The 22,973-nt window shown below is 43.3% G+C and overlaps 3 protein-coding genes across 5 annotated transcripts; 2 read left to right on the forward strand and 1 right to left on the reverse strand.

Moving 5' to 3' along the window:
• Positions 1–7,549: 7,549 nt before the first annotated feature.
• slc26a11 (solute carrier family 26 member 11) lies at positions 7,550–15,743 on the reverse strand. Its single transcript, XM_034541029.1, has 15 exons — positions 15,617–15,743; positions 14,685–14,905; positions 14,336–14,570; positions 13,562–13,754; positions 13,117–13,202; positions 12,241–12,457; positions 11,856–12,034; positions 11,683–11,755; positions 11,030–11,141; positions 10,882–10,937; positions 10,131–10,271; positions 9,932–10,059; positions 9,610–9,709; positions 9,378–9,511; positions 7,550–9,257 (listed from the first exon to the last, which is right to left on the reverse strand). The coding sequence occupies exons 3-15, from the start codon at positions 14,537–14,539 to the stop codon at positions 9,147–9,149; spliced, it is 1,734 nt and encodes a 577-aa protein (XP_034396920.1). The 5' UTR covers positions 14,540–14,570; positions 14,685–14,905; positions 15,617–15,743; the 3' UTR covers positions 7,550–9,146.
• A 57-nt stretch (positions 15,744–15,800) lies between these two features.
• Positions 15,801–20,683, forward strand: sgsh (N-sulfoglucosamine sulfohydrolase (sulfamidase)). 3 transcript variants are annotated; one of them, XM_034543638.1, is made up of 10 exons: positions 15,816–16,130; positions 16,664–16,824; positions 16,903–17,008; positions 17,096–17,214; positions 17,362–17,463; positions 17,839–17,920; positions 18,028–18,231; positions 18,962–19,119; positions 19,219–19,436; positions 20,343–20,668. In XM_034543638.1, exons 1-10 carry the CDS (start codon positions 16,049–16,051, stop codon positions 20,524–20,526), a joined length of 1,416 nt encoding a protein of 471 aa, XP_034399529.1. In that variant the 5' UTR covers positions 15,816–16,048; the 3' UTR covers positions 20,527–20,668. The 3 variants fall into 3 exon arrangements, 2 of the variants coding, with proteins under 2 accessions (XP_034399521.1, XP_034399529.1); XM_034543630.1 differs by having other exon boundaries at positions 15,801–16,130; positions 17,096–17,463; positions 20,343–20,683; XR_004610051.1 differs by lacking the exons at positions 19,219–19,436; positions 20,343–20,668 and having other exon boundaries at positions 17,096–17,463; positions 18,028–18,335; positions 18,962–19,062.
• An 845-nt stretch (positions 20,684–21,528) lies between these two features.
• On the forward strand, positions 21,529–22,677 carry npb (neuropeptide B). Its single transcript, XM_034543654.1, has 2 exons — positions 21,529–21,960; positions 22,549–22,677. The coding sequence occupies exons 1-2, from the start codon at positions 21,697–21,699 to the stop codon at positions 22,675–22,677; spliced, it is 393 nt and encodes a 130-aa protein (XP_034399545.1). The 5' UTR covers positions 21,529–21,696.
• The last annotated feature ends 296 nt before the right edge of the window (positions 22,678–22,973 follow it).

Here is a 22,973-nt window from a genome sequence, read left to right on the forward strand (position 1 = left end):
CATAAATAGACATATTTCTTTCCTATCTTATTCCTTTATCGACAAAGAAGACATGAACAGCTTCACAAGCACAGTTTCTCATATCATAGTCCTGAAAATCCACATCGGTGATGGGGAACTTTTCAGGGTGATCTAACATCCTGGTTAATAATCACTAAAAGACACAGCTGATGGATGATGTGTTTAGGACGATGCATGAATAGAACACTTCATCCTCTTGAAACCAGCTTGTGTCCTGCTGGACTTTCCCCCCAACTGTACAACTGATATAAAACTACTAATATAAGTAACGTTTTGCAAACTTCGTGTTAAAATGTGTAGTACTTGATGGCGTTTATTTAATGTTGAAACAATTCATGTTTTGATTTTTTACACAGATACATACTTTAATTAAGTGGAAGAACAAATACTGTATAATATAAACACAACCTCATATCTGAGGTGGCCTTTAAGCTGGAAAACACTGGACAAGTTGCTCAGGCCATGTATTGTAAAGGTCATTGTAAAGGTCACATATTTCATATTAGACTTACTCATATAATGCGTGTATCATAGTTCATAGTTTGTGATATGGAAATCACCAGAAACCTCTGCTTACTAAATGCTGCGTGTCCACGGATGAATCTCTCTTAATATTTGGCATTAAAGATCCTCCATGATGACACCAATATACATGACATGATGCTGGGACCAATCAGGTGACTTCACTACAACACAAACACACTTCAATTCATATGACATTACATTACATGACATTACATTACATATGAAAATGTAAACTTTCTATTCTGTAAAAATCCTTGTACAGATGTGGTGATTTGGGTTAACAATGTAACTCAATTAGTCATCGTGATGAGTCAATTAGATCCATTTTCTTTTCCAACATAAAAATAAGAGAAACCAATCCTAATTTCCTTTTACATAGCAAAGTCAATATTGAAAGGTGGCACAGGTGTTTGCTCTGTTCTGTTCATTATTAAGTCACTATTCCTAATGTGTATATTCAGATTTGGTCCCTCGAAGATCACCTTTAGCCCTTATATGTAATGTGACGGTAAAAATATGTGTTGTTTTGTGAACTGGTTCAAGGGCAGAGCAATAGGGAGGATGGGGAGGAGGACAGATGGCCATATGCCTTATCGAAACCAATACACTCTGTTCTTTGTTCTTCTCAATTCTTATCCAAGACATTCACACGGTTTCTTGGTTTGTCGTCATAGTGGGCCCTGGAGGGGGGTGCATGTGCTTGTATAAATCACGATGTAATACAATGTATGAATGAAGAGATTCCGGCAGCTCACTGAGATACGTGGCTGTTGAACCCTTTTCCCAGCTTGCAAGCTTGAATAAACGGAAAGACAACTTTGATTCCTTCGGAGACTCTGTTTGTTGCAATTGAATATTTGAACCACAACTCTCCACCTGATCAAACATAGAAATCTTCCACCACAACTTGGTGTCAGAAGTGAGATCGTTTGAAGCTCCATCGGGACTCCGAGGTCGTCTGGGTTGGGACCCCTTCAGGATACACCAAAAACTGATTCTGCCCCATACCTCATTAGACAAGGAGAGAGGGGACCGGCTTCCAGAGAGACCTGATTGACTTCACAACGATCCAAAACAAAGAAGTAATTTCTTCAATCCGGGTAAGAAGTTGATATTCTAAATTTCAAATTGATTTTAATGCAAACAGGAGAAATACAAACTCTGTTTAGTAATTAGGGTCTCTAATGATGATAATTTGTCTTAACCGGATACTTAAAATGTGTATTGATCAATAAAATAAGTGTAACAGGTTTCTGGTCCATCATCATCCACATTTTTCTTTACTTGGAAGATAGGAATGATTGATACGTTATCGTATTTAATCACGACCTTGACCAACAAGGAAGATAGGAATGATTGATATTTATTGATATTTAATCACGACCTTGACCATAGAGGAAGATAGGAACAATTTACGAACTAACGATTGCATTCAGACAAAACTCTGAAATCGTATAATTGCGACCTTGACCTACGTAATCGATAAAGAGTATACTCCTACCACACCTGAAAGATGTAACTTTAACAGCACACAACATACATCCTCAAATGTTTCAACTGCGAAAAAGATGGACACTGGGCAAGAGACTGTCGCCTACCGGACAAACCTCAGAAGAACAATCATGATGGCAATGATGGTCGAGACAGCAGGAACCAATACCATGGTTCAGACTGACTTCAAGAAGGAGGGGAGGGATGTGCACGTGGGGAGGAGACGACCTCCACTCCGCCAACTCATCATGATAAGGGAAGTAAAACACACACACACACCGCCGCCTGCAATGAAGAAACGCTTCCTGCACTAACCTCACACATACACACACACACACACACACACACAGGAGCAACAACAAGCTCTCATTGACATCATAAAATATTTAGAGAAACAACAAAAGCCTTTTCTTACACACACTTATGCAAAATTGTTAGAAGGATCTTTTAAAGATATGCCCGCTGCTATGGTTGAAATACAAGGGAAACAATTATCTTTTTAGTTGATTCAGGAGCAACACACTCTGTGATACAACAAAAGCATTTTCCTAATCAAAAGTTGAGTGGCAGACATGTTTACTCTCAAGGGGCATCAGGTTTAACAGTTGTTGAAAACTTTAACATTCCCATGACAAGTACACACACTGACTCAACTGACGCTGAACCTGACATAACGACGAAACATTAATTTCTGTTGTCCTCTCTCTGTCCCATTAATCTAATGGGCAGAGATCTCATATGTTCTTTTGGCATCAGCCTTATCTCTACTCCCACAGGATTGCGGGTGAATAGTCACTCAGATGGTGAAATCAACCCTTTGTGATCCTCTGTTCGTGTACCAGTGGTGGATCCCTGTCGATGCGCTAACACAACTGTCTCGTCTGACTGCAGAACGCGTCCAGGCTGGAGCACAGTGCATGGCCTCTTCACATCTCCATTGTACAGCACATGTGTCACATGAGCCAGATAAATCATATGAACAGTTGTTTCTGCAGGATTTAAATGATTACATTCAGTGTTCTACACTGTTTTGGTCTACATTTAAATCAGCTGTTTCTGTTTCTCTCACCTCCTCACAGCAGCCCCTCTTCCAGGTGCCTGGTTCCTTCCCACACATCTCCTTGTCCAAAGCCACGATGGACCAGTGGAGAGACTTGGGTCCTTTTGTCGCCACGTGTGAGACACTGACAGATTGGCAGTCTACAGCTGACCCAACCATCATGCGCTCTCATTCGACAGGCTTCTTTAAACAACCATTTGCATTTTCCACACCTGCTCTAAGATCTATTTATGTCATGGATGAAAATAACACATTACCTGACGCACACACTGACATGTTTGTGACTGATGTCTCCTCTATTTCCCCTGCCCTCAGCTCTGTTCAAGCAACATTGTGGGCATCGCATAAATATGACGTGGGACTCATCAAAAACTGCCAACCTGTGGTCATCACACCTCGCTCAGACTTCCGTCCACATAAACATCAATACCCACTGCGCCAAGAGGCCATTGACGGTATTACACCAGTGTTCAACTCCCTCTTACAGGCCGGGGTCATTGTTCCATGTCCTGACTCTCCGATAAGAACACCTATTTTTCCTGTTAAAAAGATCAGAGATGCAGACAAACCAACAGAGTGGCGCTTTGTGCAGGACCTCAAAGCAGTTAATGCAGCCGTCCACGCACAAGCCCCAAATGTCCCCAACCCATACACCATTATGGCACAGGTTCCATCTGATTCTCAATGGTTTTCGGTGGTTGATCTCTCAAATGCTTTTTCAGTGTCCCAGTGGACAAAGACAGTCAGTTCTGGTTCGCATTTAATTTTAATGGCAAGCCATACACTTTCACTCGTTTATGTCAGGGCTACACAGAATCACCTACTATTTACAACGAAGCACTCACTCTGTCTCCAGGGTCCGCTCTTCTGCAATATGTTGATGATTGTCTCATTGCAGCTCCAACACAACAACAATGCCAGCAGGACACGCTCAAACTTCTTAAACATCTTGCAGCAGAAGGACATAAAGCCAGCCTATCTAAACTACAGTTTGTTTCACAAAACGTCCATTTCCTAGGTCATGACATTTCCGGTAAAGGCAAAACACTCTCGCTAAAACGCATTGCCTCAATTGTGACACTTCCAAAACCTCAAACAAAGAAACAAATGATGTCATTTTTAGGGATGTGTTCTTACTGTCGTTCATTTATTCCAAATTACTCTCAGCTTGAACAACCTCTCTCTGCATTGATACACGGGAAAAAATCTCACCGCTCATGACAAAATTCAGTGGCTCCCAGCAGCCTCAAAAGCTTTCACAGACATGAAATGTGCCTTATAGACTCCACCCACTCTCGGTCTGCCTGATCCAAAAAAGACTTCACTCAAACAGTTGATGAACGGTCCAGCTGTATGACATCGGTACTCTTACAGCCTCATGGTGATAAATTGCGTCCTGTCGCATATTTCTCGGCCAAACTCGATCCTGTTGCTGCAGGTTTACCACAGTGTCTCCGCGCAGTGGCTTCTGCAGAAAGGGCTCTTATAGCCTCTCGTGACATAGTGGGCTATGCTCCACTAACTTTACTAGTTCCACACTCGGTTTCGTTAATTCTCCTAGAACAGAAATCGTCTCACCTTTCTGCAGCACGTTACCTACGTTATCACACATGTCTCCTCGACATGCCTAATGTCACGGTTAGACGCTGCAATGTTCTTAATCCTGCATCTCTACTCCCCATCCCTGAGGACGGAGAGGAGCATAACTGTTTGGCTGAGCTCCAAGCTCAGTGCACTCCTCGTCCTGACCTCTCGGACACACCTCTACTCAACAGTGACTGGGTAATGTATGTTGACGGATCTGCTTCACAGGATCCCTTCACTGGTACTAATCTTGTGGGTTTCTCTGTTGTTTCAGACTCAGCTGTTCTCTGTTCCGGACCTCTCCCGTGTCACCTCTCAGCCCAAGCAGCAGAGCTAATCACACTCACAGAAGCTTGTAAACAGGCAAAGGGTAAAACTGCAACCATTCACACAGATTCCAGATACGCTTTTGGCGTGGTTCACGATTTTGGCGCATTGTGGAAACACAGAAATTTCCTTAAATCAGATGGCAAACCAGTGCTACATCACACACTGATAGCAGAACTATTGGACGCAATTTTGTTGCCCACAGCTATTGCTGTTTGCAAATGTACACCGCACACATCAAACACCGACGACATCTCAAAAGGGAAATGAGCGTGCAGATTTAGCTGCAAAAGCTGCTGCTAGGCGTCTTCTCCCCAAACCTGTTTGTGTCATGGTTTCACTGCCCTCCTCTCTTAAAAGCCATGCAGTCACTCTCTACTTCGGATGAGAGACGCCTCTGGTCCTCCTCCAACTCCACACTCACTGACGGTACTTGGTATGGTCCGAACGGTAACCCTTGTTTACCTAAACATTTCTTCCCACATTATGCGAAATTGACACATGGGTTAGACCATGTGTCAAAAGGGGGAATGTTAAGTATCATCGATGCAACATGGTTCACAAAGGGCTTTGCAGCTTACGCACAAACATTTTGTCAAGCATGCATTACATGTGCAACACACAATGTAGGTCGCCCAGTGCCAGTATCACATCGAGCAGCACATCCACCACCTACAAGGCCATTTAAACATGTAATGATGGACTTTGTGGAACTCTCCCCATCGGAAGGTAAGAAACACTGTCTAGTATTGGTAGACATGTGGTCCAAATGGGTTGAAGTTTTCCCGTCCAGCAAACAGACAGCGGCAACTGTAGCAAAGGCACTGATTTCAGAAATCATTCCTCGCTGGGGAATCCCAACTAAGATTTCCAGTGACAATGGTTCACACTTTGTTAACCAAGCAATCACAGAATTGAGTGCATACATGGGTATTGACTTAAAGACACACTGTGCATACCATCCTGCCAGTGGAGGAGCGGTGGAGAGAGAGAACGGAACACTGAAAACAAAATTAGCCAAGTGTTGCACAGACACAGGTTTATCCTGGACAAAAGCGCTGCCTTTGGTTCTGATGTACATGAGGATGAGGAAACGAACACGCAACTTAAGTCCATTCAAAATCCTTTTTGCAGTTCCTCTCCACATTGGTGTGGAAGCTCCAGGAACACCACTCCCTTCTACTACACTGTGTGAAGATGACATGCTGACCTATTGCACTAACCTCTCTTCCACTTTATCTGACATAAGGAAACAGGTTGTAGCGGCGCTTCCCAAGGAAGCTACGGGTCCGCTGCATAAACTACAGCCTGGTGACTTCGTGGTGGTGAAAGACTTCAGAAGGAAGAACTGGAAAGCTAAGCGGTGGCAAGGCCCATTCCAGATCCTGTTGGTGACCCACACAGCAGTTAAAGTGGCAGAACGTCATCTGCCCACGAGGGTGCAACAAGTGGATAGCCACCACGGGAGCTACCCATTCAGCACCACACCCACAAATACACATATAGTAGCACACACACGTAAAGAGTGGTGTATACAGTGTCTCTGACAGTTTTCTGTGGAAACCTCACGGTGTCAACATAAACAGAACTGTTCACATAAACCAGTTGCTCGGGTGAATTCCATACAAACTGGTTGGCTGTAAACACCATTTAAAAAATCATGCCTGAAACACAACGTCCATGGAGTCCACTCCGTCGCATATGGGGCACCCGGGGAACATTAACTGTTATTTGTGTTGCAGCCTTTTTGACTGTTCTGCCTATTATTCTGCATCATATTCACCACCATAACCTGAACACACCGACTTTCAACTCAACGACACACAAAAACAACACAACGACAGCATAACAACCAACGAAACGGCACTAAAACGGCGCAAGAGACTGGCAGGTGTGAGTTTGGAACTTAGCTGGCTTGACAAAGGCATATCACCCACAAATCCTTATTCTATGAACATGTGGTGGCGCTACGCACAGTTCACGGCAAAAGAAGCCAATGTTACAAATTGTTACGTATGTTTTCTGATACCATCTAATTCTCATCAGCCTCTCATTACGGCTAGTCAAATTGGCCCATCTGAGGGATGTTTCTCCGGTTTGGCAATCAAATGGTACCACCATGCACTCTCATTTTGGGATCTCCTGAAAGGGCCCGAATGTGACGGCCAACACATGATTAAAAGGTTCATTGGCAGTAGCTCATCAACCTCATCTTTTGTGACCCAGGCGTCCCTAGATCCAAAAACACATTTTACAACATGCTACGCTCGAAATGGCACCGTTCCAGTGGGACGTCTGAGGCTCGATATCTGCGAACATATCGTTATAGAGGGTAAAATGGCCGCAGACTTTGATTGCAATACAAATATATACCCTGCTTATCGTTTTTCATGCGTTAACATAACAGGACACAACGTGACACATTGTCAAGAATTAGCAAATCAGGAGTTAGCTTCGTATCCCGTTTACTGGAATGAGACTGTTTGGTCCTGTAGAGGTTTCAAGCACGAGGCCACCAACCCATTCGATTGCCCCACTGATGCCAACAGTTTTGCTGCAAGCCAAACCGCGGTCCCAGGACACAATGGCACATATCCTGTTACACAAGGATGGTGGTTATGTGATCATTCAGTTTATGCATCTCTCCCACCGGAATGGGACGGAGTATGTGCACCTGTTCGTATCACAGATCACACATTCATTATCTCCGCCGCAGCAACAGCAACACGTAAGAAACGTGAGACAGACCAAAATCCTTATCTAGATTTTAAACCCCACGACTCAGTTTGGGGTTCAAATGTCCCAGATGAATTTAAACATGCAGGGACAGGTAAAAAGGTACTATGGGGTCTGTTCCCTTGGGTAGGAGTGGGCAAAAATACTTTGCGTATTGAAACAGTTGACTATCGTTTCAAAAGCTTTGTGAACATGACCTTAACTGTAGTAAAAGGAATCCGCGAAGAATTGACCTCCATGCGATTAATGATTATGCAGAACCGAATGGTGTTAGACCAACTCACAGCAGCCCAAGGGGGTGTTTGTGCTATTATAGGTGAACACTGCTGCACATTCATTCCGGAAAATGACGCAGATGGTGGCATTATTCATTAGGCAATATTAAACATGACTAAATTACAAGACGCGATGGCCAGAGACGACACCCCAGAGCCTGATTTCTTCATGCGCCTATGGCATACCTGGAAGAGTACACTGATCTCTGTAGGAATTATCGTGTTGGCTTTCTTCATTTGCATAACCTGTTTCATACCAATAAGTCGCCGCCTCATTATAAACACGCTACCTGTGCAACATCAACTGATGACAAAAACGACCGACCCCGACCTGTACTCCTTACCCGACTATATCACTGACTCCGACGAGGATTCTGATTCACATTAACAAATGACACAAATGGTATAACGTGTTGTATTTGATCCGGCTTGTCGTAGAATAGAGAGATATCATTAGTCTCGTGAAAACATATTTTTGGCAATATTGTATGATTATAGAGTAATCAAAAGAGTGGAATGTGACGGTAAAAGTATGTGTTGTTTTGTGAACTGGTTCAAGGGCAGAGCAATAGGGAGGATGGCGAGGAGGACAGATGGAAAGACAACTTTGATTCCTTCGGAGACTCTGTTTGTTGCAATTGAATATTTGAACCACAACTCTCCACCTGATCAAACATAGAAATCTTCCACCACATGAGTCAATTAGATCCATTTTCTTTTCCAACATAAAAATAAGAGAAACCAATCATAATTTCCTTTTACATAGCAAAGTCAATATTGAGAGGTGGCACAGGTGTTACCTTTGCTCTGTTCTGTTCATTATTAAGTCACTATTCCTAATGTGTATATTCAGATTTGGTCCCTCGAAGATCACCTTTAGCCCTTATATGTAACAGAGGGAGTTCTCTGTTAGTAAAAATATATATATTGCAGTGAATACTATTTCTGTCATTACATCCTCATTCACACAAAAAGCATTATGTCCCTCAAAAGAATATAAAATGCTATAAAACACAGTATCAGACTTCTGGTCCAATGTTGCAATGATGGTGCTGTCAAGTCGAGCTGTCCAGTTCATCAGTTTTTGGAGGTAGTTCATCCCTCTTCAATTTGAAAACTTGATAACGTCACGGATCAGTGTTCAAGCTCTCCGACTCCATCTGCAGCGCAGCCTCCACGCTGTCTGTATACCTGAAGCCCTGCAGATCAGCTGCGAGGAGAACCTCCAGAACAGAGAGCTAAAGGTGGAAGGAAGGAAGACAGGTACAGAGGGTGTGAGATAAAAACAGAGGGACCAACATATGATTTGTTGTGTTTGGTATAACAACTAAATTAAAAATGAAAACAAAAAGGCAAACCTGCAATCTGGAAAAGACCAGTTGCACTTCTCGCAGTTTGAACTGCCTCAGCAGGTCCCTGAGCTCGCTGATCACTGTGTAATCTATGATGCTGACATGATGGCAATCCAGGACCACTGACCGCGGGGGAGATGCTGGGGAGACATGTTAGAGGGGAGAAAGACAGGTGGATAAATTTAGAGTCATATCTGAAAGAGAGGAGGTGGAAACCAAGAGAGACTATCAAACAAACCCTGCAGAGCCTGAGTGTGCATGATGTGGCTGAGATACTCTGTGGCAGGAAAACTCAGTCCATTGCCCAACTCCATCACAAGCACACCGTGATCAGACACCTGCACACAACAACAACATGACGTGAACACAGACACAAGCTGCTACTCTTGAACAGTTTGATACTGGGATTTTATGACATTCACACTCAGAGGAAGAGCAAGAGTTAATGCAAAAAGATGCATGAGTACTACTCATGTCCAGTAACGATGCCTCTAACCCAAGCAAATGACTTTTGTATCTTCCCTATGGTGTCATACTCACTGTCCTGTACAGAATATTACCTTTATCGGTGGTCTCGCGGTGTTGTACAGCAGCAGAGCTCCAGATACAGCTACACCGCCTACGATGCCGTACTGCACCTGCCAGAAACTCATCAAGAACGTCACAACAAAAGGCAGCAGGTCCAGCTCTGTGGGAGACACGCAAGCATTAGACCACAAATAAACAAACAAATACATGCAAGACAGACAGGACACCTACTGCGTATCTTCCACATCTTGGCAACGACGCGATAATCCGCCATGGGAGCTACTGCACAGATGATAACAGCAGCTAGAGCGGCTTTGGGGATGTAGTAGAAGGCCGGCATGAGGAACGCCAGGGAAAGCAACACTACCACACCTGAAAAAAACAGAGTGAGAAAAGGGGAGAGGTTTAGAGGGATTCCCCTTTTCCAAACTAAGGCAAATGCACAGACTCAGCAGAAAAGAAAATTAAACACATACTGAAATACAAGTGAGAGAGAGAGAGAGAGAGAGAGAGAGAGAGAGAGACAAAGAGAAAGAGAAAGCAAGAGAAATAAAGATAGAGAAAGAGAATGGAAAGTCACGAAAATAAGCTTGTTTATTGTTTTGTTGTAAGACATTTTCTTTGTGTCGTTTGAGTAGAGAACAGCCAACAACCTTATGCTCTTCAGATATTATAGTGATGTGCATATGCATGGTTTTACCCTGAAGATGCTATTATTATAATAATATAATATTAATCATCAATTTTGTTTGCCTCTATTGTATTAGAGGCAGTAGCTTGCTGATGCCCACAAGCTGGGCTGCCTCTGTTTAAGAGGAATGTTGTCTCTCTTGTCATGTCTGCGAAAGACATTTCCTTTTTTCAATTCCACCTCTGACCTCCATGACAACAACTCATCAGAGGCGAGAGAGAAAAAAGGAAGAAAGGAGACAGAGAAGTGTGCATCGCCACAAGAGGCCAGAAGAGGAACAGTGAAACTCACTGGTGATGATCCCTCCAGCTGGAGTGCAAACACCAGTCTGGGAGTTCACTGCTGTCCTGGATGTGAGGAGAAAACATAAATATTAGACAACCGAGTTCTCTCTGTTGCCTTCTCACTCGCTCTCTCACACAAACACACAAACACACACCTCCCAAAGCTGCCAGTGACAGGGTAGGCTGACACAAAGGAGCCCATGATGTTGGTCACACCAATTGCCAGCAGCTCTTGGTTGGCATCAATTCTGTAGTCGTTCTGACTGGCTGAGGAGAAACAGTGAGTTAAAATTGGTTGAAAGTCTGATGAAACACTCTTGAAGGAGCTAAAAAGTAAAAAGTCTCCGGCTATACGCTAGCAGCTCTATGGTGCCGCTCTGAGCCGAAGGCTGACATGTTCACAATCACAATGCTATCATGCTGATGTTTAGCAGTTATGATCTTTCCCTTTTTCACGATGTTAGTTGGTAATTCGAACAAAACGTAAAGTACAGCTGGGGCTGACGGGATATCATTAGTTCTGCAGGTATCTTGTCATAAATAAAGTATTGGACTAAGTAACATTTGGGCCTGATGATGGCGCTAGAGGAAAATGTAGGGGATCACCAAAGTTATGACAAGTCATTCAGAGCGGGGCATGGATTTCTGTACTAAATTGAATGTCAATCCATGCAAATAGATCTCAATTCAATCATCCTCTGAGGATAAGGAATGCCTGAACTAAATTTCATGTAACAGTTGTTGAGATAGTTCAGTCTGGACCAAACGTGGCCATCCATTCACTACTAGCGTGGCTAAAGACACTTACCAAAAGCTTTCGCAATTGCAATGCTTTCCAACAGACCCATGAAGGGAATGACAGCGAGCCCTCCTCCAAGGCCCTGCACAAAACACACAGAGAGCCTGGCTGGTCAGCTGCTCCACGTGTGAACTGGAAAGCTTTTGTGGAAGTGAGAGCAGCATCGTCTCTCTGCTCCTTACCTGTACCATCTCTCCGAAGGAGACGACGGTGCCGTTGGCTGTGGTGTCTGAGGTGGGTGGAGGTCTGAATGGTGGGAGCCCCTGGGAAGTCTCCCCAGTCACCGTAAACACAGGATAACCGTAAGCGTTGCAGGAAAATGCGACGAAGGATGCAGCCACGACCACAAGAGCGTTACGCACTGACCACGACAGAGAAGACATGAACAAAATGAGGAAGATAAAGATATCTGTAGCCTGGAATAACACTCATTCAAACCAAATAAAGTCCGTTATAGTCATTTTGGATATTCATTTTTCTTAATCCTTCCATGGTTGCCTGTGCATTTGAAGATAACAAGCGCATGCACACTCACAGACACATGGTCACAACCACACAGGTACTGACTCGTAGCAACAGCCCACACTAGTTTCCTGGCCACTCTGGAGCAGGTGGGAGCGTCCTCCGAGCCCAGACTCATCTTCATATACAGCAACATGACCAGCAGAGCGAGACAAAGAAAGCCCAGCACCACATCGCCGATCCTGGCCTCTGGGATCTTGTAGAAGGTGTAGTAAACCTCCAGGAAGAACTCGTGAGGAACACCCTGGACTCCCAGAATATTCTGGAAACAGAAACAACGGGACCACCATCAGCTGAATCCACTGACACTGAGAGGAGTTGTAGATCTGGTCAAATATGAACACAGTGGGTGAACAAGAGGAGGTTTTTCAGTTTAAAACTTTGGCGTACGAGGGTATATTTGTCTTCTTTATGAATACAAACTGTTGACGCAGCAGTAGAGTTTTGGGGTCCCAGTTAAAAGTGAACCTATGCAACTTTGGCTGGACAGTGTAAACAGTGTTCAAACAAGTGACAATGACCGTATAAAGATGAATACTAAAGGTGGCACAAGAAGAGGAAACCATTAAGTCTGTAAACTGACTCATACAGAACATCAGCCACCATAAGCCGCTGGTCATACAAACCACGTGAGGCTGCAGCAGTGGAACACCGTTGTATATATTATGTAACATGGGTGTGTTAAGAGAAAGATGTGTTAATTCGTTTTTTTTATGTGAAATGGTGTCACTATGAGAACTATCTTGAAGTGGGAGACAGCTGAACCATTTCTTTTACTTAACACAAACACTTCTCCTTTGTCTCTGATGGACAAACTATCTAATAGAGACACCGTTCCTAAATAACCTCATACACATCTTAGACATGTATGGTAATGAGGACTGGAAGTGGTACCTGGTGTTTCTATGTGTTAACTCTCACCTTGACCTGGCCGAAGCCAATGGTTAGCGCAGCAGCACAAGTAAAGCCTTTTATAACAGGGAAAGAGATGAAGTCCAGCAGGAAACCTGCAGAAGACACGCAAAGCAATGCATGATTTCCTGAGCGATGACACCGACCTTGAACCAAAGTATAATAAAACTAAAATGGTTGAGAGATCAACAGACTTCACAGAAAGTGTGTGTGGTTAAGCAGAGGAAGTCATAGATGTGGTGGTAGGAAGTTTCAACACAGTTCAACAAGTAGTTTCTTATACGGTAATGCTGTTGTAGCAGGTTTTGATGCACGCTTCATTTTACAGACTGGAAGAATAAACAATAAAATATCATTGGTCTTGGGCTAATATAAAAATATTTTTCTTAGTACATTTGTTCCACTCGGCTCATGCGTGTCGACTAAAAAAAGGTTTCCACTTGACTCTAATCACCTAATCTCAGTAATGCCATTCCAGCCTGGATGAGTCCACAGAGCAGGCTGAGCAGCACGGCTCGGTGTGGCTGCCCTCCCACCACGGAGAAACACAGCAGGGACATGATGGCCGTGGGACCCAGTGTCACATCCTTAGACGTCCCCAGGAACGTGTAGATGAACCCCCCCATGAAGGAAGAGTAGAGTCCGTACTGTGGAGAGAAACGCTGTTAGATGGATTTTAATGACTGATTTAACCACCTCTCCACTCAAAAATAGGACACTGTAAACCTTATCTTACACATGAATCTGCTGAAAGGTGAAAGTTTCCCTGTGCTCACTTTAACTTTGACTTTAATACATGTGCACCATAGGTTTTCACAATAATGAAAAACATAATTCTGTCAGTCAATCACGATAAATACATAAAGAGGATGATCTTTTAGTGAAAGCAATCAGTTAAAATTGAACAGAACAATACAGGATGTTATTGATAGACACCATCGTGATTTAAACTCTCTGCACTTCAGAAGGGGAGACAAAACACACAGAGGGGATGCCCACTTGTTCTCTTCTGCTGTCCATGTTATTCTTTCTGGATGTTTTGTTGGACACCAGGAAAACCAGCGAGGTAATGGGGATCCAAATAAAGAATAAAGAATACCGGAGCAAGACGATTTAAACAACTCTGTGATTGATCTTAGTCCGGCTAAGATATCTGAGAGGAGAGCTGAACCTCAACAGAAGTTGAATCCAAAGTATAAACCTTCACAAATAAACCCAGAGGATTCACCTGCACAGGGAGGCCGGCTACTTCAGCGTAAGCCAGCGCCTGCGGTACAGTCGTCAGCCCGACAGTGAGGCCTGCAAGCAGATCCAGCTGAAGCCACTTCAGCTTGTACCTGGGCAGCCAGGAGAGGATTGGCAGCCAGGCCTTCAGGGTGCTGGAGGAGCAGCAGCCCCGGGCTGACAGTCGGCCCAGAAGAGGCCGATCCATTGCACAACTATGGGAGCTGAGGAAGGAGAACCTGGAGAGGAGGATAATGACGGAAAGGACGATGAGACAGAATCAAGGGAACAAAGGTAAAGTGATGTTTAACATGTGCATGAATAGGAGGTTATAGAATTAAAAAGCCACTTACACAAAGTGATTAAGTTTCCTCCGCTGCTTTATATGTCATTCATCAGATTTTGGAGAGTGCTGCTTGTTCTGCCGCCTCTTTACCCAGAGGCACGGCCTTCAGGGTAACACAACAAAGTGCTATGTGTGCGTGCATGTGTCAGTTTGTCTGTGGGTTTTTCTGGACAAACACACGGCACATCAAAGAAAGTGGACGCCATATCTGCAGATGCATGATGTAATCTGTGTGTAATGACACAATAAAAAATTGTAAAAAAAAAAAAATTTCAAGCTGCCAGGTCACCTGAGAACTGATAAATGTATTTATGTGACCGTTGCCCTGAACACTCTCTGAGGTCTTTATAATCATATGATGGTCAGGTGAGTGTTCTGCATAACTGTCACAACAGCCACAACTTTTTCCTCCAATCCAAGCCGTAAAACTCCCTCACAAACACAGTTCCCTCTTTATTCCACAGTGTTTTACCAGTAGCTTCATTTGACATTTTAATGCTTTATTTATCTCTCATTGTATCCTATAATGTGTTTATGCTACAATGGCCATTATATTCTACAACAATTAGATGTTAGTGAAAGATCAAGAATGATTTAAATGTGGCTGGAACAAACAGAAAGAAAGAAATTAAAATAGAACAGAAACCACAATGCAGTAAAATAGAATAGAGCAGAAAAACATTACAATAAAGTGAAATAGGAAAACAACACAATATAGAGCAGAAAAACAAGATTACAGCTGAACAACAACACAATAGAATCAAATAGAAAACCACACAAAAGAATAGATTAGAGCAGAACAACAACAACAACAACATAGAACAGAATAGAAAACATTCACGTTACACAACAGAATAGAATAAAATAAAGCAAAGAAAACAACCACACAATAGAATGAAATAGAAAAACAAGACAACAGAATATAATAGAAACTCTTACTAAATCTGGTGACTTCTTCTTTTTTATTCACTGGTCTGCTGTGATTTTCGGGTAATTTTATGTCAGCGCGATTCTGTCGCTTTTTCTAAAACCGCTTCCTAAAATGTATCTCAATCCACCGAGGAACGAGTCAGGTTCCTGTTTGCTGTCTCACGTGATCGGTGTCATGTGACCTCGAGTGGGCGGGGTATAAGTTTTTTTGCGGAAGACGTGAAAACAAATCCAACACCGACGAAGATGTAGCTTGTAACATATAACTCGAGCTGTCAGTGTGTGTACTTTAGACACAGATTCATGTTTGACGACTTCACTTGTTTCACGGTTTGAAGGTAATTGTTTTGACTCAATTTAGATGTTTCAAAGCCAAACGAGCAGAGAGTCTGAGAGTCAGGAGAGCTTTCAGGATAACAGTGAGGAGAGATAATCCTCATCATGCTGCTCGAGTGTGTTCTTCTCATCTTGGCATCGTGTTGCATCGGAGAGGCAAAGAAGAGAAATGTCCTTCTAATAATTGGTGAGTGGACTTTTACATTTATATCCAGTGGAGAGTAGTGACAGTTTTAATCACTTCAAATGCCCTTTGAACTGGTAGGATATATACAGTCACCAGTTTACCAGGTACACCTGTCGAAGACAAATGCAGCATAACAGAACTGTAATAAATCCTCATGCATTATACAGAGTGAGTTGAACAAAATAACAACTTCTCTGTATAAATGATGACAAGCCTATCCACGTGCGTCTACGTATTTCATTTAAGGGAGATCCTAATGCTGCAGCGTTCAATGACAACAATGTGCCTTCGACTGTGGAGCAACAGTTTCAGCCAGGTCATTAGAATAAATAGCTCCTTCAGCTTGGTGTGAAAGAACTTGCCGGCACTGTGTTCAACCCCATTCGGCACCTTTGGGATAAACTGAAACGACAACAGTGGGCGACATCAAGAATGTTCTTGTGGCTGAATCGGAGCAAATCCCTGCAGCCAGGTTACAAAATGTTGTCCACATACAACAGAGAGCCCAGAAATGTGTCTTTTCCATCTTCCAGCCGATGATGCAGGTTTTGAGACGGAGGTGTACAACAACTCTGTGGTCCACACGCCGCACCTGCGCTCTCTGGCCCAGCGCAGCCTGGTGTTCAGCAATGCCTTCACCTCCGTCAGCAGCTGCTCCCCCAGCCGCTCCACCATCCTCACCGGCCTGCCACAGGTATACACACACACACACACACACACACACACACACACATGAAGGCACCGTTTTTAAGTGGGTTTGATGTGTTTTTAGCACCAGAACGGCATGTATGGGCTTCATCAGGGTGTTCACCACTTCAACTCGTTTGACGGAGTTCAAAGTCTTCCGCTGCTCCTCAGCCAAGCCAACGTACACACAGGTAAGTCACAAAGAGACCAGTTTATTTCAAGTCTCCTCTCACACACTCTAATCACCATGTTATTCCCTTGTATTGTCACTCACACAGGTATAATTGGGAAGAAGCATGTCGGCCCTGGATCTGTTTACCCTTTTGATTTTGCGTACACAGAGGAGAACAGCTCTGTCCTCCAGGTGGGGAGGAACATCACCCGCATCAAACTCCTGGTCCGCAAGTTTTTCCAGACTCATAACGAAGAAGCTTTTGAACAAAGGCGAAAGAAAGAAGAGAATAAAGACAATATAAAAGATGACGAGAGGCCTTTTTTCCTGTATGTTGCCTTTCATGACACCCACCGATGTGGCCACTCACAGCCTCAGTATGGAGCTTTCTGTGAGAAGTTTGGGAATGGTGAGATGGGGATGGGTAGGATACCTGACTGGACACCCAAATATTACACACCAGAACAAGTAAAGGTCAGTGACGGACACATTTTTGGTTTTGAAATATATCAAGAAATCCCACTCTCTTAAGAAAACAAGGATATTTAGCTGTAAACATTTGTATGTGTGTAAAACAACATACTTTTTTTTTTACATTTACTTGTTTAAAAAAAAAAAAGTGTTACACATTTGTTGTATTATAACCATAACATTTTTACATCAGCAACGTCATTTTTGTGTCAGTGTCCCATCAGGTGTAAACATGTACATTTGTATTTTGACTTCATGGTCAAACTTCTACTGATGCTGTTATAATGATATTTAACAAACACAATTCATAAATCTTTGATCCATGTATCAAATCGCTGAGCTCTAACACACATTAATCTGGCCGGTCCTCAACTTCAGGTTCCTCCTTTTGTGCCGGACACGCCTGTAGCACGAGCTGACTTGGCTGCCCAGTACACCACGGTCAGCAGGCTGGACCAAGGTATGGAACAACAGCAATAATAACGACACAAAGGCACAACAAAAGCGAACAGAGAGAAGCTACTCTTGTAAAGCACTGAGCTATAATGGTGTGAATTTCCTCTGCAGGCATCGGTTTGGTTCTTCAGGAGCTCAAAGACGCTGGTTATGAGAACGACACTCTGGTCATCTACAGCTCGGATAACGGCATCCCCTTCCCGAACGGCAGAACCAACCTGTATCGCTCCGGGACAGCAGAGCCCATGCTGGTGTCCTCTCCAGAGCACAGGGGGCGATGGGGAGACACCAGCCAGGCCTACGTAAGCCTGCTGGGTAAGAGATGGATGGCACAGAGACGTTGGGAAGGCTTTTATACATGAAAGTGCAGCATCAAGTCCAGCAGCCACATGCGGAGGAGGGCACGGTGTCCAGAGAAGGTTTGATTCTAGTTTAGCGCTCACAGCAGTGGCAGACACACCTTTTGGGTTTTGTGACTCTTTATAATGAAGCAATACCTTCTTCTTCTAAGTGATCTGTCTGTCTCATGACAGCATATGGCCTTAGTGGGAAGTGAGTTGTGAGCAGTTCAACCAAAGAGTGATTTTTCTCAGATTATTACACACTAAAAAGGTAAAGGTGTTAGAGAATGAATACAGAATTTCTTTACTTATTTTTTTGTGACCGATGTATCCGTGTGTTTCCAGGTTGGTAAACCACTGGCCCACACAAATGAATGAACAGGGAGGTCAATGTGTTCATCTCATGTGCTCAATTGGCCACAAGAGGGAGACTTTGCAATGATGTATCAGCAGCAGATAAAGTAGGATAAAAAGGATAAGATGATATATAATTATGAAAATAACATCAATTAAAATCATTTCTATGGCAATAATTCTCATATATAACTAGTAGGTGTATGTTAGACTTTAACATAAATAATTCTGTTCTATGAAAAAACATGTATCGCCATGTCAACTTTCCCCCATCACCCAATAAGAACAGACCTGTTTCTAGTGTGTTTTTAAACGGTTTATTTAGCTTGAAAAGTTTTTATTTTTGGCAGACATCACACCCACCATTCTGGACTGGTTCTCTGTTCCCTACCCGGCCTACAGCCTCCCCGGCGCCCCGGTCCACCTCACCGGTCGCTCCTTACTGCCTGCCCTGATCGCTGAGCCCCTCAGCTGGCACACCGTCTACGCCAGCCAGTCCCTCCACGAGGTCCGTGAGCATCGCTGCCTTCAGGCAGGAGCTCATCACCACGCTCACAAACGGAAACAACCAAACACACGGCCTTCACTGCTGTCGTTTTAATTTCAGGTAACCATGTACTACCCAACCCGCTCCGTCCACCAGGGGGCGTACCACCTACTCCACAACCTTCACTACCGCATGCCCTTCCCCATCGACCAGGACCTGTACGTGTCCCCCACCTTCCAAGACCTGCTGAACCGCACAAGGCTGAGTGAGCCCACTCACTGGTTCAAAAGCCTGCAGCAGTATTACTACAGAGAGCGCTGGGAGCTGTTTGACTCCAGGTCTGTTACCGCTCATCGTGTTTCACCATGGTGATTAACAGATAAATAAATGTCACATTTGGTAAATGAGCTTAGAGATCAAAGAAGAGTGATCACAATACTTGACCATGATGGGTGGATGACACAAGCCCTTCTGATTTTAAATGAGCTACGTTCATATTTGAGTCATTTAGTCATAAGGAAATGTTCAGAGGCTCGCACCATAAAGGAGAGAAAGTGTCCTAAAACAAAATGAAATCTTAATATTCACAAGGGAAAATGGGTGCACTTCCCAGTTTTAGTCAGTTGGTTGGACAAAACCCTATTTCTCGATATTTTAAGACTAAATTACTTTAAAGTACAATTTATCATTTGCATGTCTGACCTAATGCGGCCAGAGAGCACGGACATTGCTTGCACACAGTTCTGCCTTTGACTGAAATACTAACAAAAATGTGTTTGAATTTTAAAATTCAATTGCCTTTTGAATTTAACTTGATTCTCAACCACCATGTTTTTGAGGCTTGCTTGTGGTGAGACTGAAGTCACGTCTTCTGTATTTTGTTGATGGGAAGTTATGGATTTCACATGGTGCAGTTTTAGGCCGATTGAAGTATATATTATATATATCAAAGCTTATGCCAAAACAAAAACAGACACAAATATACATGTGTCATGTAGTATTTCTCCACATACATTTTATTTCTGGCAGAATGGAGAGTCCATTTGAAACTACATTTTGACCCTCATCCTTGGAATCAAAACGATGAAGCTTTATTTTATTATAAATAGTTTCACAATCATCTTCTAGGAAGATTTCCCAGAAAGAAATATGTAATCTGATACTAATTATAGGGACCTCATTGCAGGGCAACACAACCTTGTCCTCTCGGTTTTTGAATTTGATCAAATGCTTCACCAACACAGGACCGACCCGCTGGAAACGAGGAACCTGGTGTCAGACCCGTCCTACAGCGGCGTGCTGGAGAGCCTGAGGCAGAGTCTGCAGAAGTGGCAGTGGGACACGGGGGACCCCTGGGTCTGTGGACCGGACTACGTCCTGGAGGACAAACTAGAGCCGCACTGCAGACCACTCTACAACGGACTCTGATGGACTCTTAATGGACTCTAATACTTTTACTCATCTGGATTGACATGTTCGTGTACATGATCTCATTCTTTTTATAAAATAAATGACATTTAATTGTAGTTTTATTTTTGTATGTCAGTGCTGCTTTAAATAATCAAAAATAAACACAACTTGAATTAACATTGTTTTTGGTAAAGCATCATTCCTCTTTATAAGTTCATCTTTCAAGTCCTTCTTATCTGTCTATAAACATTTAAGGAACATGTTTTCATCCACCAATCCTGGTTACACAATATGTACCTGTTGTTTTGTTATTTGATTGAACAAATGTAGATGCATCCTTCTTTGTGTTTAGTCCCCATTACGACGGTTCTGCTTATGCAGAGCTCACGACGCCTGACCGGTGAGGTCGGCAAATCAATCGGGAAAAGGGTTCGTATTGATTCCTCACTTTGAAGTAAGAATGCTTCTCAATCCATGTGTAGAAAGCTGTTAGGACGGAATACGATTTGGATCAGTCGATTTTTTACTTGTGTTTATTGATCTCTTTTTTATACTTCATGTTCACTCATGTTGAGGTCTTCTGAATGCGCAGTGATTTTACTTTGAGCATGCAGTGTAAACACCGACCGCATTTAAAAGCTTTGATGCACCCGTGTGTGATTTTCAATAGAAATTTAATCCAAATACCAAAATGATATCAACTAACTTGTATCTTAGACATTCAAGATTTTTTAAATTCAAGAATTAATTTTTTCAGATTAGTGTGACGTAGGCTACAAAGTCCCTCCTCATTAATTTATAGACTGTGAGCATCTTTCAGTTTTGACCACTTACATCATTATGATGAGTGATGCCCATTTACATCTCCAACCCCCTCATACTCTATAACACACACGCCCCCCCCCCCCCCCCCCCCCCCCTCCTCCTCCTCCAACAAACCATCCAAATCTGATCAATTCGGATTGGTCTTCTTTCTTTCTTCTCACGCGTAAAGACGGATCACCATCCGCCCACCTCAATTCTGATTTGACGAACGTCCTGGCTCATGATAACATCGCCCATTCTGCCTATATAAGCAGCAGAAAGTTTTCCAAACACCCAGCAAAACATAAAGTCGGCCTGTGACCAACAACAGACGAGATAAGCACCGTTTTCCTTTGCGTAAGAAGTGCCCAGACGGTTCCAGACATGGAGAGGTCAGTCAGGTTTGCCGTGGTGTGCGTCGGAGTGTCTCTGCTCATCTCTTGCCATCCAGTCGAAGCCTGGTACAAGCAGTCAACCGGGCCTAGTTACTACTCGGTGGGTCGTGCCTCCGGGTTGCTGTCCGGTATCAGGAGGTCGCCTTACGTCCGGAGGTCCGAATCCGATGAGACGCTGATGGAAAGCGGAGAGACCGCATCTAACAACCTGATTCCAGAGACTAACAGGCAGATCTCAATCCTAAAAAGCATGGCAAGTACAATTAAGATACAACATTCTTTATTCCTGTTTTATAGGGTTTTTTTTTTTTACACTGATGATAAAATAAAGAGACGAGTAAAAATTGCTTTCCTTTCAGCACCATATTTATAAATGTGGCTCACAATGTGGCTCACATTTATAAATACTGAAAGAAGTCGTAGGCCGATATTAGACAGCACGTGTGTTACCTTTGCTTTCATAAATACGACACAAACTGTTGAGATCAACATCTTAACTCAAACAACTCGTGCGTAAAAGGGCAAACCAGCCACCGCTGCATCACAGCGCAGATACTGTAACTGCATTAGTGAAGAAAGATGGGGACAAAACTGCTGTTGAAATGGATAAATAATCATTACCTACACAACCTGAATAAAGATTAACAACATATAGGGATCTATCTATAAACGACTGTTTGACAACATTTGTTTTATTACGGCAGTATAGAATACGTTTAGTAGTTTAGGAGCTAAACGAAATACAAGCCTGTCCTGTTGGTTTGACGGGGCTTAGTCCAGACAGAAACATTTTCAGTTGTTAACTTCCAATGATCTCATCACTTATTCTCAACTCCTGCAGTCCATCTGTGTGAAGGACATCTCTCCAAACCTGAAGAGCTGCGAGCTGCTGCGGGACGGGACGGGCACCTTCCAGTGCAAGGCGGACGTCTTCCTCACCCTGGACTCCCTGGACTGCCTGTCTGCGTGAGTCCCGCAAGACAAGTCCTGGTCCTCTACCGAGTTCCGGGACCGCTTCTCTGGACTCGAGAAATGAAGGAAAGAGGGCTGGATAAGTGTGTGTGGGTGATAGCGCAGAAGAAAACTTGATCACTGTCGACGATGGACCGCTGCAGACTCTGAATGTTCTTATTTAAAAAAAAGAAAAGAAAAACTCATTGTTTAGTTTTACTTTAGTTATGTAGACAAGAAAAAAGAAAAAAAAGTTTGACAGATGTTAGTTAAAACCATCTTCTTTCCAAATTAATTCCCATCTTTACTGTTTAA

Source organism: Cyclopterus lumpus, chromosome 1 (assembly GCF_009769545.1).
Source record: "Cyclopterus lumpus isolate fCycLum1 chromosome 1, fCycLum1.pri, whole genome shotgun sequence".
NCBI lineage: Eukaryota > Metazoa > Chordata > Actinopteri > Perciformes > Cyclopteridae > Cyclopterus > Cyclopterus lumpus.